At 34.1% G+C, this 20029-nt stretch overlaps 1 protein-coding gene across 14 annotated transcripts in view; it reads left to right on the forward strand.

Annotated features, from left to right (window-relative positions):
- EHBP1 (EH domain binding protein 1) overlaps positions 1-20029 on the forward strand; it is a 375396-nt gene that overhangs the window by 316281 nt on the left and 39086 nt on the right. For 11 of the 14 annotated variants that reach the window (XM_049650279.1, XM_049650277.1, XM_049650275.1 and 8 more), the window contains 5 exons: positions 5526-5633; positions 8852-8976; positions 11336-11474; positions 11655-11761; positions 14403-14526. In XM_049650279.1, coding sequence (XP_049506236.1) covers positions 5526-5633; positions 8852-8976; positions 11336-11474; positions 11655-11761; positions 14403-14526 — 603 coding nt within the window. The remainder of the gene's footprint in view (positions 1-5525; positions 5634-8851; positions 8977-11335; positions 11475-11654; positions 11762-14402; positions 14527-20029) is intronic. The other 3 variants (XM_049650287.1, XM_049650288.1, XM_049650289.1) reach the window with 1 other exon arrangement.

A 20029-nucleotide genomic window follows, 5' to 3' on the forward strand; every position in this document is an offset into this window, starting at 1 on the left:
TCTCTCTCTCAAAAATAAATAAAATGTTTAAAAGGGGGGGAAAAAAGCTAGAGTAGATATTTTAGGCTTTGAAGGCCATATGGTCTCTATTTAAACTATTCACTTCTGCCCTTGTTACCTGAAAGTAGCCTTGAACATTATGTAAATTAATGGATGTGCTAGTTATTTACCCCAAAACTATAGTGGGCTAGATTTTGCCCCCATGCTATAGTTTGCTGACCTTTGCATAGCAAATTAGAAATTCACTTGGATTCACAAGAGTCTAATTCCTAAGGGAAAATGACCTTATGAGGTTGATAAGTCAGGGGGAAAATTAACAAATTAGTATCTACTCTTCCACTGTCTAGTGGGAATCATCAGGTCTGAATAAGGAATAGTGTGAAAGGGGAGAGAAATTAGTAGGGACCAGCCTAGATGGAGGATGAGGATGGGAAGATTTTGGAAGCAGTGATCCAGAGGAACAACGGAGGGAGTGGTCAAGAGTTGAAATAATAATGTGGAAGCATAGCCTGGGGAATGTGTTAAACACGATTGTTAGGCAGACTCAATGCTTGCTTGAAACACTTGCTTTTTTCTTTTCTCAAGCAGCAACCTGCCTTAGTGAGGAAAGGAAACTTAGTAAGTTTGAAGTGAGCGTATTCAGCTTCATGGTGTCCACAGAAAATATACACAAAGCATTTTAAGCCAGGTATATAGCCATATATTCAAGCAACCCACTTGCATCCTCTTGCAACCAGAAATAGCCTAATTCTTGTGAAATAACAGAATCATATCTGTCCAAGGAGCTATAGCTTTTACTTGTCTTCCTTTTGACTTAATTTTAGGGCATATGAGAGAATCAGGTGATATTGTGCATACTACATGTTTTTTTTCAATTTCTGCATCATTCTGTAGTTGTAGACCTATAATTTTAAAATCCTGGTTCTAGGGGACGCCTGGGTGGCTCAGTCAGTTAAGTGTCGGACTTTGGCCCAGGTCATGATCTCACAGCTTGTGAGTCTGAGCCCCGCATCGGGCTCTGTGCTGACAGCTCAGAGCCTGGAACCTGCTTCGGATTCTGTGTCTCCCTCTCTCTCTGCCCCTCCCTCACTCACACTCTGTCTCTCTGTCAAAAATAAACATTAATATCCACTTAAAAAGAAATCCTGGTTCTATGTAGCAAACTCGTGGGTTCATTTTATTATATTGATCTTTACTTGACAAGGTGCAGGTATTTGGGGACAAAGTTTGGTACTTTCATTTTTAGCTGTATAGTGTTGTGGTTGGAGAGTATGGCCTGAATTTCTGCTTTGGGAATTAATAAGTTTTTATTTTGACAAATTAAATGTTAACTTTTTGTTAATGGTCCACTGACACTTGGAAAAAGGTATCTATCCTGTTTTAAGATTATATTGTGTCATATCTTTATTATATGTTATATGGTATATTAAATATATATATTTTATTCATTATACATATGTGTTTATTCTATAGCTTATCACTTTGGTTTGAGTTAGGTTAGTGTCATTTAACTTTTGCACTGACATTGTTGCCTCTCTTTGATTTATATAAAGTAGTGTTACTTTGTTTTTGCATTTCAAGTGTATAAAGGAAATGTGTTTTTTTTTTTAATTTTGTCCATGAATATGTTTGTATTCTGTCTTATCTTCATTTCAGTTATGGCAAATAGATTTATCTAAATTTGCTAAACCAAAATGAAATATTGTAGGTCTTCAATAATTTTTATATTCAGCTTCTGTTAATAATTATGTTTGCATTGCATTTTCTGTCTTATGTTTGATTTTATTATCATTGATATTTGATAATTGTTATATTATAAATAACTATATATAATATATATTATGAATAACAAATGTTGTTACCTATAATAACAAGTTATTAATTTTATAGGGGACTTCAGTGAGAATTAAAAAATCATGATACAAGTGAGAAAATTTTTTCTGAACGTATTTTCTGAAGTTTTTTCTAAATATGTTTTTATGATCACTTCAGCTTCTTTTTGTGAAAGTGTGGATATTCTTTTTTTACCATCACCAGATACCCTGTTTTTCCATTTAATTTATTTATAAATGATAAGTGTTGTAAGACTAGCCTTATTGCTGTGCTATGAATATATCACTGGGATTCCCATTTTGCTTATAGTACTGCTCAGCGTCAACTGGAATGCACTTTCTCATTCCAGTACATAGCCAATCTCCTTTTACCTTTTCCTACATACATTATATGTGCCATATTTATAAACCAACTTCTGTTGGATCTCTAATTTACTTTCCACCATCCTCACCTGCTGGGTTTTCAGTGATTAGCCATAAAGATGGAAGGATGGATGGATGGATGGATAGATAGATAGATACATAGATAGATAGATGTCATACACATAATATGTAATATCTTTCACAAACACACATGTACTTTGTTTCTGCTAGAATGCATTTAGACTATTACCACAGGTGTGAAGAAATGTGTTGTAACAGTAACTGTTGAAAAGAATTCAAGGGATTGGGCTAAAACTGAAATCAGGGAATGAAAAGTAGAAATCCATTCTTAAGAAGACTTGAGCTGCGTAGATCAGTTTTTTACTCTTGCTTTCTCAAATAGTAATCCTTTTATCTGAGGTTAACAATACATATATAAACACTCAGCATTGTTCATGAGTGGTAGTGTAAATAGAGTTCACTTAGCTGGAAATAAAATGAATGCCACCTATTTAACGTGACACTGGAACCCAGTATACATGGATAATGAAGGGAAATACAATTTTCTGCATATCCCTGGAAACTGAAAGTACCCATATCTGACCACATTTCCAGACTTAGCATTTCTTTTCATAGCAATGCCATCCTTTTAGTCACTCAGACTGGAGGGTCAATTTTGATGTCTGCTTCACCCTTCTCCTTCTCAGTATTTCTCCCCAACCACCCAGTATCCCATCAGTAGTTTTCAAATTGCATTATACCCACTTCCAATTCTTGTATACTAGGTTGGGCTCTCTGTGCTGCTTGCCTGGAGGTTATAGCAGTCTCTGACCTTGATTTCCTTTCAGTTCTCCAGTCTGACATCTAGGTCACCAATCTCACTCACATCAAGGATGATGTCACATACATTGTACACTTCTGTGGGCAATCCTTAGACCACTTTTTCTTTCACATAGGAAGGCATATCAGACTATAAGCAAGAGTGATATTTTAGGAATAATATTAAAGCCATTGTAATTTACAAAAGTCATAAACTTCATTGCTTATATTACTATTAATTATTTTATACATATTTCACAACTGATTACAATAAGACACTTCGATAGAAAATTACTTTATAGACTACTCTTAAAGAGTTCAGTGCTGATCATGTTAGAACACCAGTATCTCTCCATTCTTAACAAGTAAAATTTAAACTTCCCATTCTGCCCTTCAAGGCTCTCTGCAGTTTTACCTTTCAAGTCTTACCTCACATTATTTCCCTTTAAAATGCTTTGGAGGTGCCTAGGTGGTTCAGTCTGTAAGTGTCTGACTTCAGCTCAGGTCATGATCTCACAGTCCATGAGTTCAAGCTCCGCATTGGGCTCTGTGCTGACAGCTCACAGCCTGGAGCCCGCTTCAGATTCTGTGTCTCCCTCTCTCTGCCCCTACCCCACTCAGGCTCTGTCTCTCTCTCTCTCTCTCCCAAAAATAAATAAACGTTAAAAATTTTTTTTTTAATTTTAAATGCTTCGAAGGTTAATGCTTCTGAAGAACAACTCCTGGTACTGTTGGCAAAGAGAAATCTTTTCATTTTTTGAATTTGCTCTGTAACTTATTTTTATCCCATAACACTTACCTGTTGTATATGGTTTTGTAATCACTTGAACGTATATCTTTAAGGTGGAATAAGATAAACTCGGTATCTCCTCAACATCTAGCAGTGTTTTGTAAATTGTAGATACAATATGTAGTAGAAGTTTCTGGAATAAACAAATGAATGAATGTTGAATTTTGTGCTTTCACTCTAGATTAATTATGGTCAGTAATAATTAGTAGAGGCTAGTTGGCAGCAACACTCTAAAAACTACTGATAGTGAACTATCTCTGACAGAGTAATACAAGGAAGTCTTATAAACACTTTTTTAGTGCTCAGGAAATACTTGTTCATTCACGTTTACTGCAAAATTACTTAGAGAAGAATTTTTAAGGATAATGAAGATGCTAACATTTATGAAATTAGTTGTGCTAAGCCCAACTGATTAGAAAATATCTCTCAACTGATTGTACTTAAATAATGTAGCCAAGTATAATGCCTTGGCAATTTGAAAGCATTTAGCAATGTTTTTCCCTAGGGGAATTTATTAATCTTTTTTTTTTCTTTGTTGTGTTCTTATAAATGACATACATAGTATGTGGGATGTCTTCAATAAAAGTAAACTATTGTTATTAATATTAATGATCATAATAAGTATTTACTTGGGAAGGCCCAAAATCAAACACAAAGGTATACAGGGAAAAGGACAAATATTGAAGGATGAAGCCAAAAGTATAGAATTTTGGAATTTCTCACTTGAAATGATGTTGGAATACCTCATTATTGATAAAAGTTGCCCAATAAAAGGTTAATGGTAGAGTAGTAGGGATATTCTTTAACTTTCAGGGCTAGACAGGTATTTCTCCAAAAGGTACACTGCCTGTCAGTAACAGAATTTAAAGCTAAACCTCTTACATGCAAATCAAATTATTGCTGTGCTTTTTCAAATGCATAAAATTCAAAATTACTTAACCCAGTTTTATCACTTGGATTTAGAAAGGAAAAAAGTATATAAAAAAAACTTTAATGTAAAAAAAAAAAAAACCTCAACTAATTGTGATCCAAAACGTTTTACTAAGTGTATAAAAACTAGCGTGACTTCCTCATTTCCGTGTATTTAATTTTCAATACTAACTTTTTTCAGCTTTCAGTCTCCCAAGATGTACTGTTCTAATTGTTTCTGAACTTTCTTTTGCATAAGGTACTGTCTGTTCCAGTCTCAATCATGTCTCTTAATTTTTCCATAATGATTTCATGATAATATTCATTAATAGTGGAAAAGCACTCAAGTCTTCATACAAATGATATAAATATAGCTACAAGTTTATGTAGAAGGATTTGTTTCTTTATCATTTATATCTCATAACTGCTAAAAAGGTGAAATCTAGAAATATTATTTGATGACTTTATTAGTAAACCAACTTTATTTTTGTATGTCTGTTGTTAGAGATTACTTACACATTACATTTTAAAATATAGGGACTTGATGAACTCAGTGATTCAGAGACTGCATGTGACAAATTGTCAAAACCTTTGTAACTTCTTTGATGTGACAATTCATCTTTGACATATGAATGTAAAATACAAATGTTAATCCAGTAGTGAAAAGTGACTTAAAACTGATTTCTTGCTGATCTGTGTCAGACTATATTTGAATAACTGTCATTAAAATACTGGGTTTTCTACTTTAGTGTTTTGGATGAATGATATAAAATAGAATAATATACTAACATTATTGCTACATGTTCCTACAGATGAAAATGATAATATTGAGATAGATACTAACGAGGAGATTCCTGAAGGCTTTGTTGTAGGAGGTGGAGATGAACTTACTAACTTAGAAAATGACCTTGATACTCCCGGTAATTTCAAATTATAAATTTTTTGCATCCTGCTGCATGGCACACTTTATAATTATATTTTTATTATTACCTCATCAATAATGATAATAAATTCTTTCTGTAGCTTTATTACATCTTATGCCCTCACAAATCATTTAGCTAAGTCCACTTTCCATCAATTTTATGTTATTTTGTTTTAGATTTAGTGTTAAAATTAGCAATACAATTGGAATAAATTATAGTTTGCATTCTCTTATTACTAAAGTTCATTTTTATATTTTATGTTATATGAGACAACTTATAGGCATTCAAACATTGGTTCCCATCTCAGCATAAATATTTTGATGTGATGTTGTAAGGTATAGATGTAGTATCTATGGAATACTTCAAATGTAAACCTCAACCATGGATCAGATTTTCTGACTTGGTTTAGAATTGATAGTCTTACTTGTAATATTATTTTGCAAATTTTGTGCTTACTTTAAATATTTACATAGTACTAATATATTAATTTACACTATTTAATAACTAATTACAATAAGACACTTTGAAAACTGCTTATACAGACTGCTATTAATCTCATATCTTATGTCAGTAAATATTATACCAATAATCACTGAGTTGGTGTTTAAAATATAAAATACTCTTGCTTTAAAAGTTGAGTGTTCTAGATGCATTACCTTTATAAGTCAGTGTCAGATAGTAATCAAAAGCTTTGTATACCTGAGAGGTTCCATAAATGCTTATTGAATTGAATTCTTCTAGCAGTGAAAAGTGTTTGGCAATCTCTCTAGACTTAAAAGTGAGGAAGTGAGGTCCCTAATATTTATCTTTTCCTGTAAAAATCTAAAGGGAGTGAAAACAGGTATTCTTTTTCCTAACCCTGGCATGTTCCTGCAGTGCTAACCTGTTTTATTGCTTCTTCTGTTTGAAACCTGGTGTTATTTCTCCAAAATATAATCAGCTAAGGACTTCCTGACTTTAGGGAGCACCCAAGAAAACCCATGCCCTTTCTCAGTCACTCCTTCATGGCCTAGTGTTAAGCTACACTTTTACTAAATGGAAATCAGTATATTTATAATTGTGCAAATCCAGGGAGATGCTGATATTTAAGGAAAAAATTTAAATGTTTAACCCAAAATTAGGACTACCTTTTATTTCTTTCTATTTAAAATATAGTAGATTTCTTTTTTCTTTTTGGAAAAGATTGTTGTTGCTTACCCACCCCCTTACCACAACCACCACTGAAGGCTTTATCAGAAACCAGTAACACTACTGCTGAGGGCATTTACAGGTATAGAATTAAAGCCTCAAGATTCAGTTTATGGAAGTATAAAATCATTGACAGTAAATGATACATATTTTCTGATTTTGCAGTAGAGTATGAAGATATGAAAAATTAGTCATTTCTTAGGTAAGGTGGGGGGAATTTTCTCATTTTAGTTACAGCAACTTGGTGGGCTACTTTAATGGTTGGTTAATATTAGGGCTAAGGGCACCTGGCTGGCTTAGTTGGTAGAGCATGTGACTCTAGATCTCAGGGTCATGAGTTAGATCCCTACGTTAGACACAGAGATTACTTAAGAAAATAATAAAACAAATTTTTAAAAAAATGAAAGTGACACTTCCAATACTTCATTCACATTAAAAATATATATATTAGGGTTAACCAGCTTGACTCTTGTCCTTTTTAAAAACTCCTTCTTCATGTATGTCAAACAAAACACCTCTCAGTCTTTTTGGTTTTGGAGTTAAGTAAAACATTGTTTACAACTCTCAGGCATGCCAGTAAGTGTTGGCCTGTACATAGGACAGACTTTCCAATCCACACTATAGTTTAGTTCATGGCAATAAGAAATAGGAGTGCAAATTGGAATCTGGAAGCACGTAGCATGTTTTATGATTTTTAGCCTTTCTTTATTTTCCCCAAAATTCTTTTTTTAATATGTATATAAAAGTCATAATGTTTTAATAATAAATTGTTTAATCTTTATCTTGATTTGACCATAGTTCATCAGATATTGTTTAAAAGAGAAGCCTGGCAATATAAACTGACCAATTTGCATGAAAGTAATGATAATAGCATTTATTAAGAGTCTTATAATTAGAAAACTTATTAATCTTTATGAAAAATATCATTCACCAAATGGTTGGCATGTCTTTTAACAACGATTTTATTAAACAGTTCCTTTGAGTGAATTTGTTTAAATATAATTATTTGTTTCCATTTGTTTCTGAATTATTATTAAAGATTAGTGTACTTGCTAAAATTAATTTGAAATTATTTATTTTAAAAGTTGTAGCTATGTTTTATTTATTTTAAATTTCTATCCATAATTATTATATTCCAAAATATGATTGTTGTGTTTCTGCCCTCTAATTCTAAGGTATTTGTTAAACATATGCCCTATTTCAATGCTGGGTATAAATGTACACACTTAAACATTGATTCCAACAATGTATACATGACTGAGTCATGTTGAGAACTTGTTTTAATATGGTATTATGTGTATAAATTTAATATACTAGAAGAATTGAAAATGAAATAATGTAACAAGAATAAATTGTATTGCCCCTTTTAGATATCTACTTTGTAGATAGTTTGTTTTATTATGTATAACCTATGCAGTTACTTATATAAATGTATACATCGAATGCAGGCTTAGGTTTTCAGGTAAACATAGCTACTATTAACTATATGATGCAACTGAATGGTCTTAAGGTATATTGACTATATTCTTTAAGGGGACTGATTTGGGGAGAAAAATATATATGATTATATATACATGTATATGTGTGTGTGTGTGTATATACATGTATATGAAGAATATGCTAAGAGATTATATCTTAGTTGTTCCCACTACAAAAAAGAAATGATAATTATATGATGTGATAGAAGAGTTAACTAATGCTACAGTGGTAATTATATTGCATTATATAAATGTATCAAATCACATTGTACACATTAAACTTATATAATGTTACATATCTATTGTATCTCAATTAAAAAAATGTATAGTTAACATACCTAAAGACTACTCATTTATACTATAGTTATACAGTATGTATTACAGTTTATATATATATGAAGAGTTGTGCATTTGTCAGGTCTGATAGGTTCCTTCACAAATCTAATGTCTTTTTTAAAAATATAGTAATATTTTTGTGATGTCTCCTAAATTGATAGCCTACATATCTCAATGCATCTCAGTTATTCATAGTATTTGTGTATTTAACAGAACAAAACACTAAGTTGGTGGACTTGAAGCTAAAGAAGCTCCTAGAGGCTCAGCCACAGGTGGCAAATTCACTTTCCAGTGCTGCACAGAAAGCTATAACTGAGAGCTCAGAGCAAGACATTAAGGTAAATTGTTTAAAATATTTGTCTCTGTGTGCATTCTAGCTTCCACTGGCACTTTATAAACCTAAAATCAATTTCTTACAAGTTCTTCACATTAAGATTAAGATAGACATTTTTTATTGAATAGCAAATCAATTAAGTAGCAATATGGTAATCACTGCTTTCCAGAGAAACTACTACTTTAATTTGTTGTGTTCATGAGTGTAGAAACTGTTTTCAACTTCTATATGTATATATATTTGCTAGGAAGAATATTGCTAAGAGAATTCTAGCATTTTTTCTATTACCCTCAACCTCTGACCTGTTTAGATGAATTAGAATTAATGTTAATTAATAACTGAAGATGGTATGTGATTGTATATAAAGATACTTGCAAGTGTTGTGTGCCAATATGAATCTTAACTTGTATAAGTAATATTTTAGCCAAATGTCACATGAAGATTATTATTATTTAGGCTATTTGTACTATCCTCAACAAGCCATCCTTCTTTTCCTCTCATGGCATAATTAATATTTCTGTAGCTTTAGGGCACTTCTAGTCCTGTATAACTTTTCACCCACCTGCGGACTATGGGGACTGCCCTGCTGACTGAAAGGATTTCCTTCCTCTGACACACAGATGCTTTGAAGTCCCAAAACAATGACTTTCATTGCTTTTCCCTTATACTGTTGGTTTCTATAAATTGGTGATGAAAGTGTGTGGCAGCACCAGAGGACTTTTGGTCTCTATCTTTGAACAAAAGGAAGCCTGGATCAGGTCTGATTTTTTGCGTTCAATTTAGCTTTCTGCAGTGGATTTAATGCAGAATGATGCTGGCCTAAGAATAATACAATGGATTGAAAAGGCTAACTGAATTAGTGGGTTTAGAGGAATACATTTGTAAAGTGGCAGAAGTCCCTAGTCATAAAAACGTTTCTTAAGATGGGATTTGCTGGCTAATCGCACTGATATTTCAGCATGTTGCCAGGCCTCAAAAAATTTAGCCGTGTTTGTTTATTTTGGTAAAGACTTGAGTTTTAAACCATTGGGCAGTTATAATAATAGCTATAAGAATACACACTTTTCTTAAACAAATAAATAAAAGCCAAAATTGTTTTTATCCCAGCTACATAGCTAGCATAGTATGTACATGATACTAATACTAGAGATATTCTGTAACTTGAAAAAATAAAATGGGAGTATTTTCATTCTTAAGGTTTAATTGTCTCAATAGATGAAATTGTTTCCCTATCTAAAAATCTCTTATGTGGTAATTTTTAAAGTTATTTCAACAAAAGGTGTGCTTTAAACAGCTTGTCTTTGTGTGGATCTTTTTAGTTAAGATTTTTTAAATGGTGCTTATAAAGAACATATAGAGTCCATCTGTTCTCTTGAAGCTTTCAGCATTGATTTGGGGTTTTATTTTTTTTAATAAAATGCAGTTTACACGTTTATAAATGAGGCATTCTGTGTTTGTGGAAAAGGATAAACTGTTACCTTCCCCTGAGGATTCTGTATCCCAGGCCTCCTTGAGGCTAGAGAATAGGCCATTGGAGGGCTCCCTCATTACTGATTGTCTCAATGCAGAGGAAGGGCAAAGTCTTGGTAGCTTTTGATAACCAGTTTCAGCATTCAGCAGGCTTAGCTATTAGTCATGCATCTTAGCCTTTCCCTATTTACTTTCAAAACACTTAATAAAAATAATAAAAGATTAGGTATAAAATGAAATATTTGTTTCGTACACAGCACCTCGGTATCTGCAGCTTCCACACACTGCAGTAGTTCAGTCTTCTGGGATATTTCTTGTTGATAGAACCATTTGAATTTGTTACCAGTATTAACATAGGAAGCTCTGGAAAAGATAATTGTAGTTTCCTTAGCTGTAAAGGGCTTACTTACAAATCTGGCTTTGGAAAGTTATAGCTGATGAAATGCAGTTCAGTGGGGTAGTATTATAATCCTACCTTTTAGCCTTCATCCAGCATTAGTGGTTTATCTCAATGGGCATAAAATTAGAAACTAGTTCTTCTTGTCATACAAGTCTGTGGGACTGTACAAACCGATGGGGCAGAATAGTGGGGGACCAGAAAGAAGCACCATGGCTTTTAAATTATACATATCATTGGGAGAAGACACAGGGGTTTACAGCATCTAATGAATCAAAGTTATCAAGAGTGATCCTCCATCTAAACTATGTCTCCCAAAGTTTTGGTTACAGGCAACAGCACTTGTAGTTGAACTACTTAGAGCTCTTTGAAATCCTTTTTCTTTCACAAAGTTTCTAATTTGGCATTCTCTTAAATCAGTAAAAGTTGTTCTGCTAATACGTAATTTCACGTTTATACAATCAGGATGTCTTAACTACGTTTGTTTTACTTTTAGAATGGCACAGAAGATCTCCGGACTGAACGATTACAAAAAGCAACAGAACGATTTAGAAATCCTGTTGTTTTCAGCAAGGATTCTACAGTCAGAAAAACTCAACTTCAGTCTTTCAGTCAATATGTTGAGAATAGACCAGGTAGGAACACTTTTAAAAATGTTTTCCCATCTTATGATTTAATAGTATTTAGCTATATATATATATATATATATATATATATATATATATACATAAAAGCTGATAGTGTAAATCCACATTTCAATACACAAATATCAAGCTTTATAATAATTTTACATGTCTTTCCCCCTTTTTTTTAAGAGATGAAAAGGCAGAGATCAATACAGGAAGATACAAAGAAAGGAAATGAGGAGAAGACAGCGATAACTGAAACTCAGAGGAAGCCATCAGAAGATGAAGTGCTTAATGTATATTAATTTTTTGTGTGGTTTCATGATTGCTGATAATTCCAAACTGTATGTGGAAATAGTGCCTTTATTTGTTAAAATGAGATGTTAGGTTTTTTAAGATGTCAATCTCCAGTGCATTCAAAGCAGAGTGAGAGGGGTGCACTGTTGAATTAGTCTGCAGTGTGGTGATAATTGTCAGATAAAAAAAAATGAATTTTTCAGAGTTCCACAGCCCCAGCTTCCTTGAGACATTTCCATCAGGGCACTTCCCATAAAGAGATTCCAGTATTGATCTACCAGGAGGATTTTAATTATTACAATAGCAGATACCGCAGAGCTGCAGTTAGAGGGAAAAGTCACATGAGACCTGCTAGAATTTCTCAGCCAACCCATTTTGTTGGCTTGGGTTAATGGGTGTTCAACCTTTCCATTATCCAGATCAGCCGTGAATTACTAGCTGAATGATGTTTGCATTAATATAATATATATGGTAATTTCTTCACTTAATTAACGGGGAGGTTCAGCTCAGTAGGGGTATGGGCTGATCATGTGTAAAATTGATTTGTGAGGGAAATATTTGATAGACCGCAGGGAGAAAGCTGCTTTTGATGGACAGCTGTGGGACAGAGGCAGGAAGAACAAGTTTTAACTTGAATTTTTGTCTGGAAGCATAGCTCTCTAAGAGCGGTGCTACTTTTTTATTATCTGTAGTTTGTGTAAATATTTTCATTGTTTTTACTGTTAAAATGGTCTTTGCTGGATTTTTAAATCCTTATAAGTGCACTCAGGATTACAGACTACAAATTAGGGTCCTGAAAAACTTCTCATTTTTAAGTTGTACTAAGACAGGTTTTAGTACACAGAACAGCTCACTCATATATCGAGATGGAATATTTGGTATAATTTGTAAGTTGCAGAATACTTGAGTATACTGTATACTCACACTAAAGAAATCTGGTAATAAACTTTGTGACTGTTTTTAACTGAGCCAGTCTGTAAAAACAATGAAGTTTATATGTTGCTTATCATTTCTGCTTCCTTTTATCTTTCTTACTCATGTTGTCTTTACAGACTATGTTTGTTTTGCCCTTTGTATGGGAATGAAAAAAGGAAAGTCCTTTTTGGAAATGCTGTGCTATACGGCAGATAGGTTATTCCAGATTTTAAAGTTACCATTTACATTTATTCTGTTATGATTTTGTTATATTTCATATTGAGATGGGAGAATATCCATTTTTATGGGTCTTTAAAAAATACAGTAACTTATTTGATCACACTATACTGAAAAATTATCAGTTTTATGATTTCCTAAAATACATTTGATCTTTAAGTTTGTCAACCACCAAAATCAGTTTAACAGTAAGCTGATATAGAGTTCACATGTGAATTTACCGGTTCCAAAGATAGATAAGTCATATGTATGGTTAGATGTGTTTATTGATCATGGTGATTCCAGAATATGCTCATAAATAACATAATTCTTGATTTTGTTTCTTGTTTAAGGAGGACCCAAAGATAATTCCTCAGGGCTTCTTAGAGATTAATATGCTTCTAGGTAGGGAAGGGATTTGATAGAAGAGATTGTTCATATTTGTTTCTCTGAATACATAATGTTATAAATTCTGATGCTAGTAATGGTGGTAGTGAAAGTAATCACTTAAGCATTTCTTCAGTATTCCTCAGCTACTTGGGAAACTTAGCTCTGGAAATGTCACAAGGTAAACAGGTATTACAAAGGGAGCCATAATTAATCTCTTTGTAACTCTACCACAAGTAATAACCCTACCCCCTAATGATTTAAATGAGTAATATGAAAATAAAAATTAAGACTCTACTGGTACTTTATAATAGAACTGCTACTTCAAATAAAACTTCTAAGGATAATTTTTTAAACATGGATGATTGTAAAAAGTAACATTTCAAATTGAAATCCAAATTTGGTTAGATGGGAGATTAACCAAATCAGTGCACTAGTTGCATTAGATCCTTGCAGCAAGGTTTGAAACCACCTGTCAAGTTAGAATTCGCAGCTACAATAATTAGTGATGTATCAACAGAACGACATGTTAAAGTACAGCAGCCAGCTGGAGGGAAAACTGGAGATATTAGAAACTTCTTTTTTATAATTTTTAAAAAGCATTTTAAATAGTATATTTACTATGACAGCAAGAAATGTATCTCTTTAATTTTGTATTTTTGTAACAATAAGTCTGTGTTTTTCAGGATAGATACTTTAAGAATCATTTCCTTAGTAAGGCTCCATTTTTGCATATTGCACATTTGAATGAAATGTGTCATTGGTGTTTGTTTTGACAGTCACCAAGAGGAAAATTGCCTTCTATCGTCGTCCATGCTTAAATAACTCTGACTTCAAGGAGAATTTTTTTCTCTGCATTAACTTTTTAAATATGGCAAATCTGGGTGTTAAATTATAAATATAATACTAAACAGCTGAGATTTTCTCTATTTGCAAAAGTTTTGCTATACATAGCATTTATGAAAATTTCTTGAATCACAGGGAGTTGCTTTTTCATACTAAGGGTGATACTAACGGTGTTATTTGGTTCTCTAGGTAAGTGCTTTACTAAGTGTTTGTAGAAAGGAAAAATGCAACTTACAAGTGATTTTTTTTTTCCTTCCTGTTTGTTCTCGTTAACAGAAAGGGTTCAAAGACACCAGTCAGTATGTTGTAGGAGAATTGGCAGCACTAGAGAATGAGCAAAAGCAAATTGACACCCGTGCCGCGCTGGTGGAGAAGCGCCTTCGCTATCTCATGGACACAGGTACGGTGCCCAATTACACTGTAAACAGTTTTGGCAAATTGAGCGTTCACAAACTCTTATAGAGTTTTGGAAGTGTGAATCTTTGAAGCCTGAATGTTCAGCAGAACTGCCTTGAAAATAAAAAGGCTGCGATTTGCAGCCACCTCTCTGGGCCCTGGTGATAAGAGTGCCTTCATGGGAAGTGATAACTCGCCCTGATACCGTGTGAGCCAGCACTATTGAACAGTGTGCTCATCCATGCAGAGTTGGAATACACATCTGTGCCTCATTGATATGCCACTGCTTAAAAAAAAAGTAAGATCTTCACTGTTCTACTGATTCATTGGGAAAAAAAAAGATTTGGCCAGCTAAAGCCATGTACTGCATGAAACAGAGCACTATGCATAGGGGACGGCTCCATGGACTAGATCACTGAAATTTGAGAATACTATCTGGTTACTGATGCTCCACAGTTTGTTTTTTTTTTTTCCAAGAGAACAGGTTTTTAAAAGTCTGTAATAGTTTGTGTCACAGTTGCATTTGAAAGGATTAAAGTATATAGGAAGGTTTATAAAAATGGGTTAGAGCAGCAAGTTAGCTCCTAACCAGAGGGTAGATTGCCATTTAATGCTGATTGCCAATAGTGATTGTATAGATCTAAGTGCAGAGTGAGCTACTGGGGAAAAAAAACAGTGTATGTGTATATTTTAAAGGAATGTATGCATTTGTTTAAAATGCTGCTCCTACAAGAAGCATAAAAATGAGAAATAAATTCAGATTTTTATACCAAATTAAAAGTAAATTATATTAAGAAAAAAATGTCAAAACATAAAGTGGAACATTCATTCCTTTAATATAAGTAATTTTTTACTTTTATTAGCCGTGTGAAAGTAGACTAGTAAAATGATGGTAGTAGATTAGAATTGGAAAGCTTTCCTGAACTTTTTCTTCTCTATTTGCCAAAAATATATTTACAATTAAAAAACTCCTCCAAAAATAAGCATTTATATGGGACATTTGAAAATGCCTACATTAGTGAAATCAGAACATATTAGAACAGGAAGAGACCTTTGGCTTTATCTGGCCCAGTGGGTTTCAAACTGTGTTCTGTGGAGCCCTAAAGCTTCTTCAGAGGCATCTCGGGGCTGTCAGGACAATAAGAGAGCAGAAAGCAGACAGGCGTCTGGATTTCCTACCTTACTTCAAACAGAGCAGCTCTGAGTTTATTTATTCGAAATAGCAGACTTCTTGGAAGAGTTCATTTAAAGAAAAGGTTCTACTGCTTAAAATTTAAAACCAGGAAAGGGGCGCCTGGGTGGCGCAGTTGGTTAAGCGTCCGACTTCAGCCAGGTCACGATCTCGCGGTCCGTGAGTTCGAGCCCCGCGTCAGGCTCTGGGCTGATGGCTCAGAGCCTGGAGCCTGTTTCCGATTCTGTGTCTCCCTCTCTCTCTGCCCCTCCCCCATTCATGCTCTGTCTCTCTCTGTCCCCAAAATAAATAAAAAACGTTGAAAAAAAAAATTAAAAAAAAAAAATTTAAAACCAGGAAAAAAAAAAAAAAAAAACACCTTGTCTTTTGAACACTATTGCCCAACCTTCTCATTGTACAGTGGAGACAGAGTTACAGGGAAAGCTCAAGTCACATAGATCAGTAAGTGCCCGACCTTGGACTAGAATTCAGGTCACCAGAACCCTATCATACAGGATCCTTCCCATTATACTAGATTACCTAGAACATATTTATTGTTGCCTTAACAACTTACAGGTATGCTCAGTCTTGTACATTCGTGTGAATTCAACAAGTATCCCATAAACTAATATATTGTTTCATATTTGCATTTTCCCTTCGGTTTCTAGGGGATTTTGAAAATATTAGTTATGTTAACTATATAAAAATGTAAATACTAGGTAGTATAATTTCTGTATACATTTTAAAATTATTACCTTTAAATATTTTGAAGAGACTAATTTTTTTAAACAAATTCTTTCAACACCTTTCCTCATTGTATTGGATAAATTAGATGTTACTATACAAGAAGCCTTGTGCCACTAGAAAAAAAAGCTACAAATTCGGTTTCCTTCCCTTTTTTCAAACTTGGAGCCTGATTTATTGAAGGTTCTAACCAAAACAGACTGAAATTCTCCTTCCCATCCCACATATTACCGCTGAAGCTTTGAAGTGGCCCCATTTCACCTATAGATCATTTATAATCTGAAAGATAGTCATGGACTACAGATTGATTCTAGCATCCCTTTGGGGATTTATATTGCTTACTGCACAAGACAGAATCTGATCTAGACTGGGTTGGCTACTGCACATTCAGACTAAAATTGCCTTTGTTCCCAGCTTGGTAAGCTCCGGCAATTACCCTGGACTATACTGAACCTCTTCCAGACCAAATAATTGTTTCTCAAGATTTGCCTAAAGCCTAGTTAGCATCTGAAGTAAGAGATAAGGTGTTAGAAAGAGAAAGTATATATTCATCCTTTTCCTTTTTGGGGTTCCAATGCTTCCAACTTTCCATTTATTATAGCAATTAGTACTTTTTCCCTGACATATTAGTTTGCTATGCCGTTTCTGAATCTCAGCCTCAGAATTAAGCAGAGCAGATGGTATCATATTCCTTACATGATGAAACTGAGGCTCAGAGAGGGAAATGACTCATTTAAGAAGGCCTGAGTAGTAATGGCCGAGTTAAGGCTTAAACTGGACTTCTTGGGTTTTCTAGCTCTTAAGTCAGTCCTCTTTTCCCACCATATGTTCTTTACAGAACAAAACATACTTTATCTGCTACTTCAAGTTTTATATACTTCTAGATACTGAGCATATTTCTTTATTGATTTGAAGCTCACGTGTCACAAAATTGACCATTTTAAAGCATACAATTCAGTAACATTTAATACATTCACAGTGTTATACAATCACTACTATTTCCAGAAGTTTTCATCACCCTAAACAGAAAGTCTGTGCTCATTGAACAATAATTTCCCATTTTCTCCTCTTGTAATCCCCCTGGAATCTCTAATCTGCATTCTGTCTCTAGAAATGTGCTTTATTCTAGATATTTCATATAAGTGGAATCAAATAGTAGTCGCCCTTTAGTGTCTGGCTTCATTGAATTTACATAATGTTTTCAGGCTTCATGCATATTATAACATGTACCACTACTTCATTCCTTTTTGTGGTTGAATAATATTGTATTATATGCATATAACCACATTTTGTTTATTCATTCATCCATTGATGGACATTTGGGTTGTTTCCGTCTTCTGGCTACTATGAACATTGTGTGCAGGCATTTCTTTGAATCCCTGTTTTTCAGTTCTTTGGGGTATATACCTAAGATTGGAATGCTGGGTCATATGTTAATTCTCTATTTAACTTTTTGAGGGAATCCACTCACTTTTAAATGGGTTGCAAAATTTATTTAGAAGATAATTTTGCAGAACTGAGAATACATTTTCCAAAAGAAGCACTGTTATTAGCATCCTCCAGCCAGACAAACCCACAAAACCCTATTAATTTAAAATATCACTAGAGGAGCACCTAGGTGGTTCAGTCGGTTAAGAGTCCATGATCTCATGGTTCGTGAGTTTGGGCCTCACATCAGACTCCATGCAGAGCCTGCTTGGGATTCTTTCTGTCCCTCTTTCTCTCTGCTCCTCCCCCCACCCTTTCTATCTCAAAATATAGAAATAAGCATTTAAAAAATGCTCTAAAAAATAAATAAAATACCACTAGAATAATGCTAGTAGTTGCCCTAGGCCTGAGTCCTCAGTTCCCAGAACTTGAGTAGTTCTGGGTTTTAAGTATCAACCCCTTTAGCTCTGAAACTCTTGCATCTTGATGGGAAGAAAGGTGGAGCCTGGATGGTGGCCTAGACCACTGGGCATTTTTCCTGGCATGTCAGGAGAAGGCTCTAACAAGAAAGCAGCAAAGGAACGTAATAGAGCACTTCAGTGGATCCTGCAGCAAGATGACAATATACCAGGGGTGAGAATGGCAGTGGCAGGGAAAGGGCTTGAGATCCCAACATCCATTTGGAGAAAGTGTGTCATTGGCAGAGACAGAGCAGCTGTGGGGACTCATATGACTGGTTATTTCTGAAAATGAGTAATCCTAAACTAGCCTGAATACTAAATAACACGTGTGTGTGCGCGTGTGCTTGTGCATGTGTGTGCGTGTGTGTGTGTGTGCGTGTGTGTGTGTGTGTGTGTGTGTGTGTTCTGCCATCCTACCTTGGGATCTGTAAAATTCTTATGCAAATACTAAAGAACTTTTTTCCATCAGTTCTTTTTATTTTATTTTTTTAAATTTCTACAGAGGAGGAACTTTTAAATACCTAGCACCTAAAGTTTAGAATGATTTATTTCTTTAGGAACAATAAGACTTACTAATTAGAAACATGTGCATTCCAAGTTGACATTTTGTATGTAAGTTTGGTACTTTTTGTAGACTATCCACTACAAAAACCTAACTGACCATTTAAAAATGTTAAATGTACTCAGGGAGAATAAGAATCAAAGAGTTAAAAGAAATAACTTTTCTACACATTCCTCAGAATGTTTCTTTACCTCAGCTCTTGAGGAGCCAAATGCAGCATTAAAGCTGCTTTAAAGCAGGAAATTGGGCCCACAGAAAAATAAAAATAAAATTATTTAGGTTGTTATTGGAAACTTTCCACTTTGAATCTCCAGAATTATCCATTATCTTTGCCTAAAGATGAAAATATTTTTAATAACCAGTATTTATTGCATGCTTACTATGTCTGGCTCTATGGAAAATGCTTTACATACATCATTTCCTTGTTTTTCACAATGGCCCTATGAGATAGGTTCCATTAATAACCAAGACTATTAAAAATAGCATTTTTCAGTGAGGAAACTGAGGCCCAGAGAAAGAACTTGCCCAATTCATACATTTAAAAGTGGTGGAGTCAGGACCCAAACCCAGTTGGGCTCTGGAGTCCAACTTCCAGACACCACATGACATAGTTCCTGCTTCACCTCTCCTCTTTATAGACGTGAATGTCTGGTTTTCCTGGGGTCTTACTACTAATTCTCTGGACTCTCTTACCACCATTTTGTGATTTATAATTAGTAACTCAGAAGAAACAGATCAATATTCATTTAGGTTATGAAGAAAGTCACTTAACCAACTCATTTGGCCCGTTAGAGGTACTCATGTTCCTCTTAACATTATTTCTCTGCCACAGTCATCATCGTGTAATATATGTGAAAATTGGGTTGCAAAACATCCTCATTTGAAATAATCAGAGATAAAAACAAGCTTCTCTTCAAAAGAAGTGTCTAGCTCTTTGCTAATCTTCAGGAGGTTCTGAAAGTTGAGCATTATGGCCTTCAGGGAGTAGTTTTCAGTTTAGGATCAGCTACTTACTAATAAATACCTGAAGATGGTTTTCTGATATATGTTAAAAATAAAACTAAAATTCTAAAGACTTCTAAATTTATATAATTATTTTTGTGTTAACAGCTTACAATCTATGACACTGGTATATAGATAC

The sequence above is a fragment of the Panthera uncia genome (genome assembly GCF_023721935.1).
Source record: "Panthera uncia isolate 11264 chromosome A3 unlocalized genomic scaffold, Puncia_PCG_1.0 HiC_scaffold_11, whole genome shotgun sequence".
Taxonomy (NCBI): Eukaryota; Metazoa; Chordata; class Mammalia; order Carnivora; family Felidae; genus Panthera; species Panthera uncia.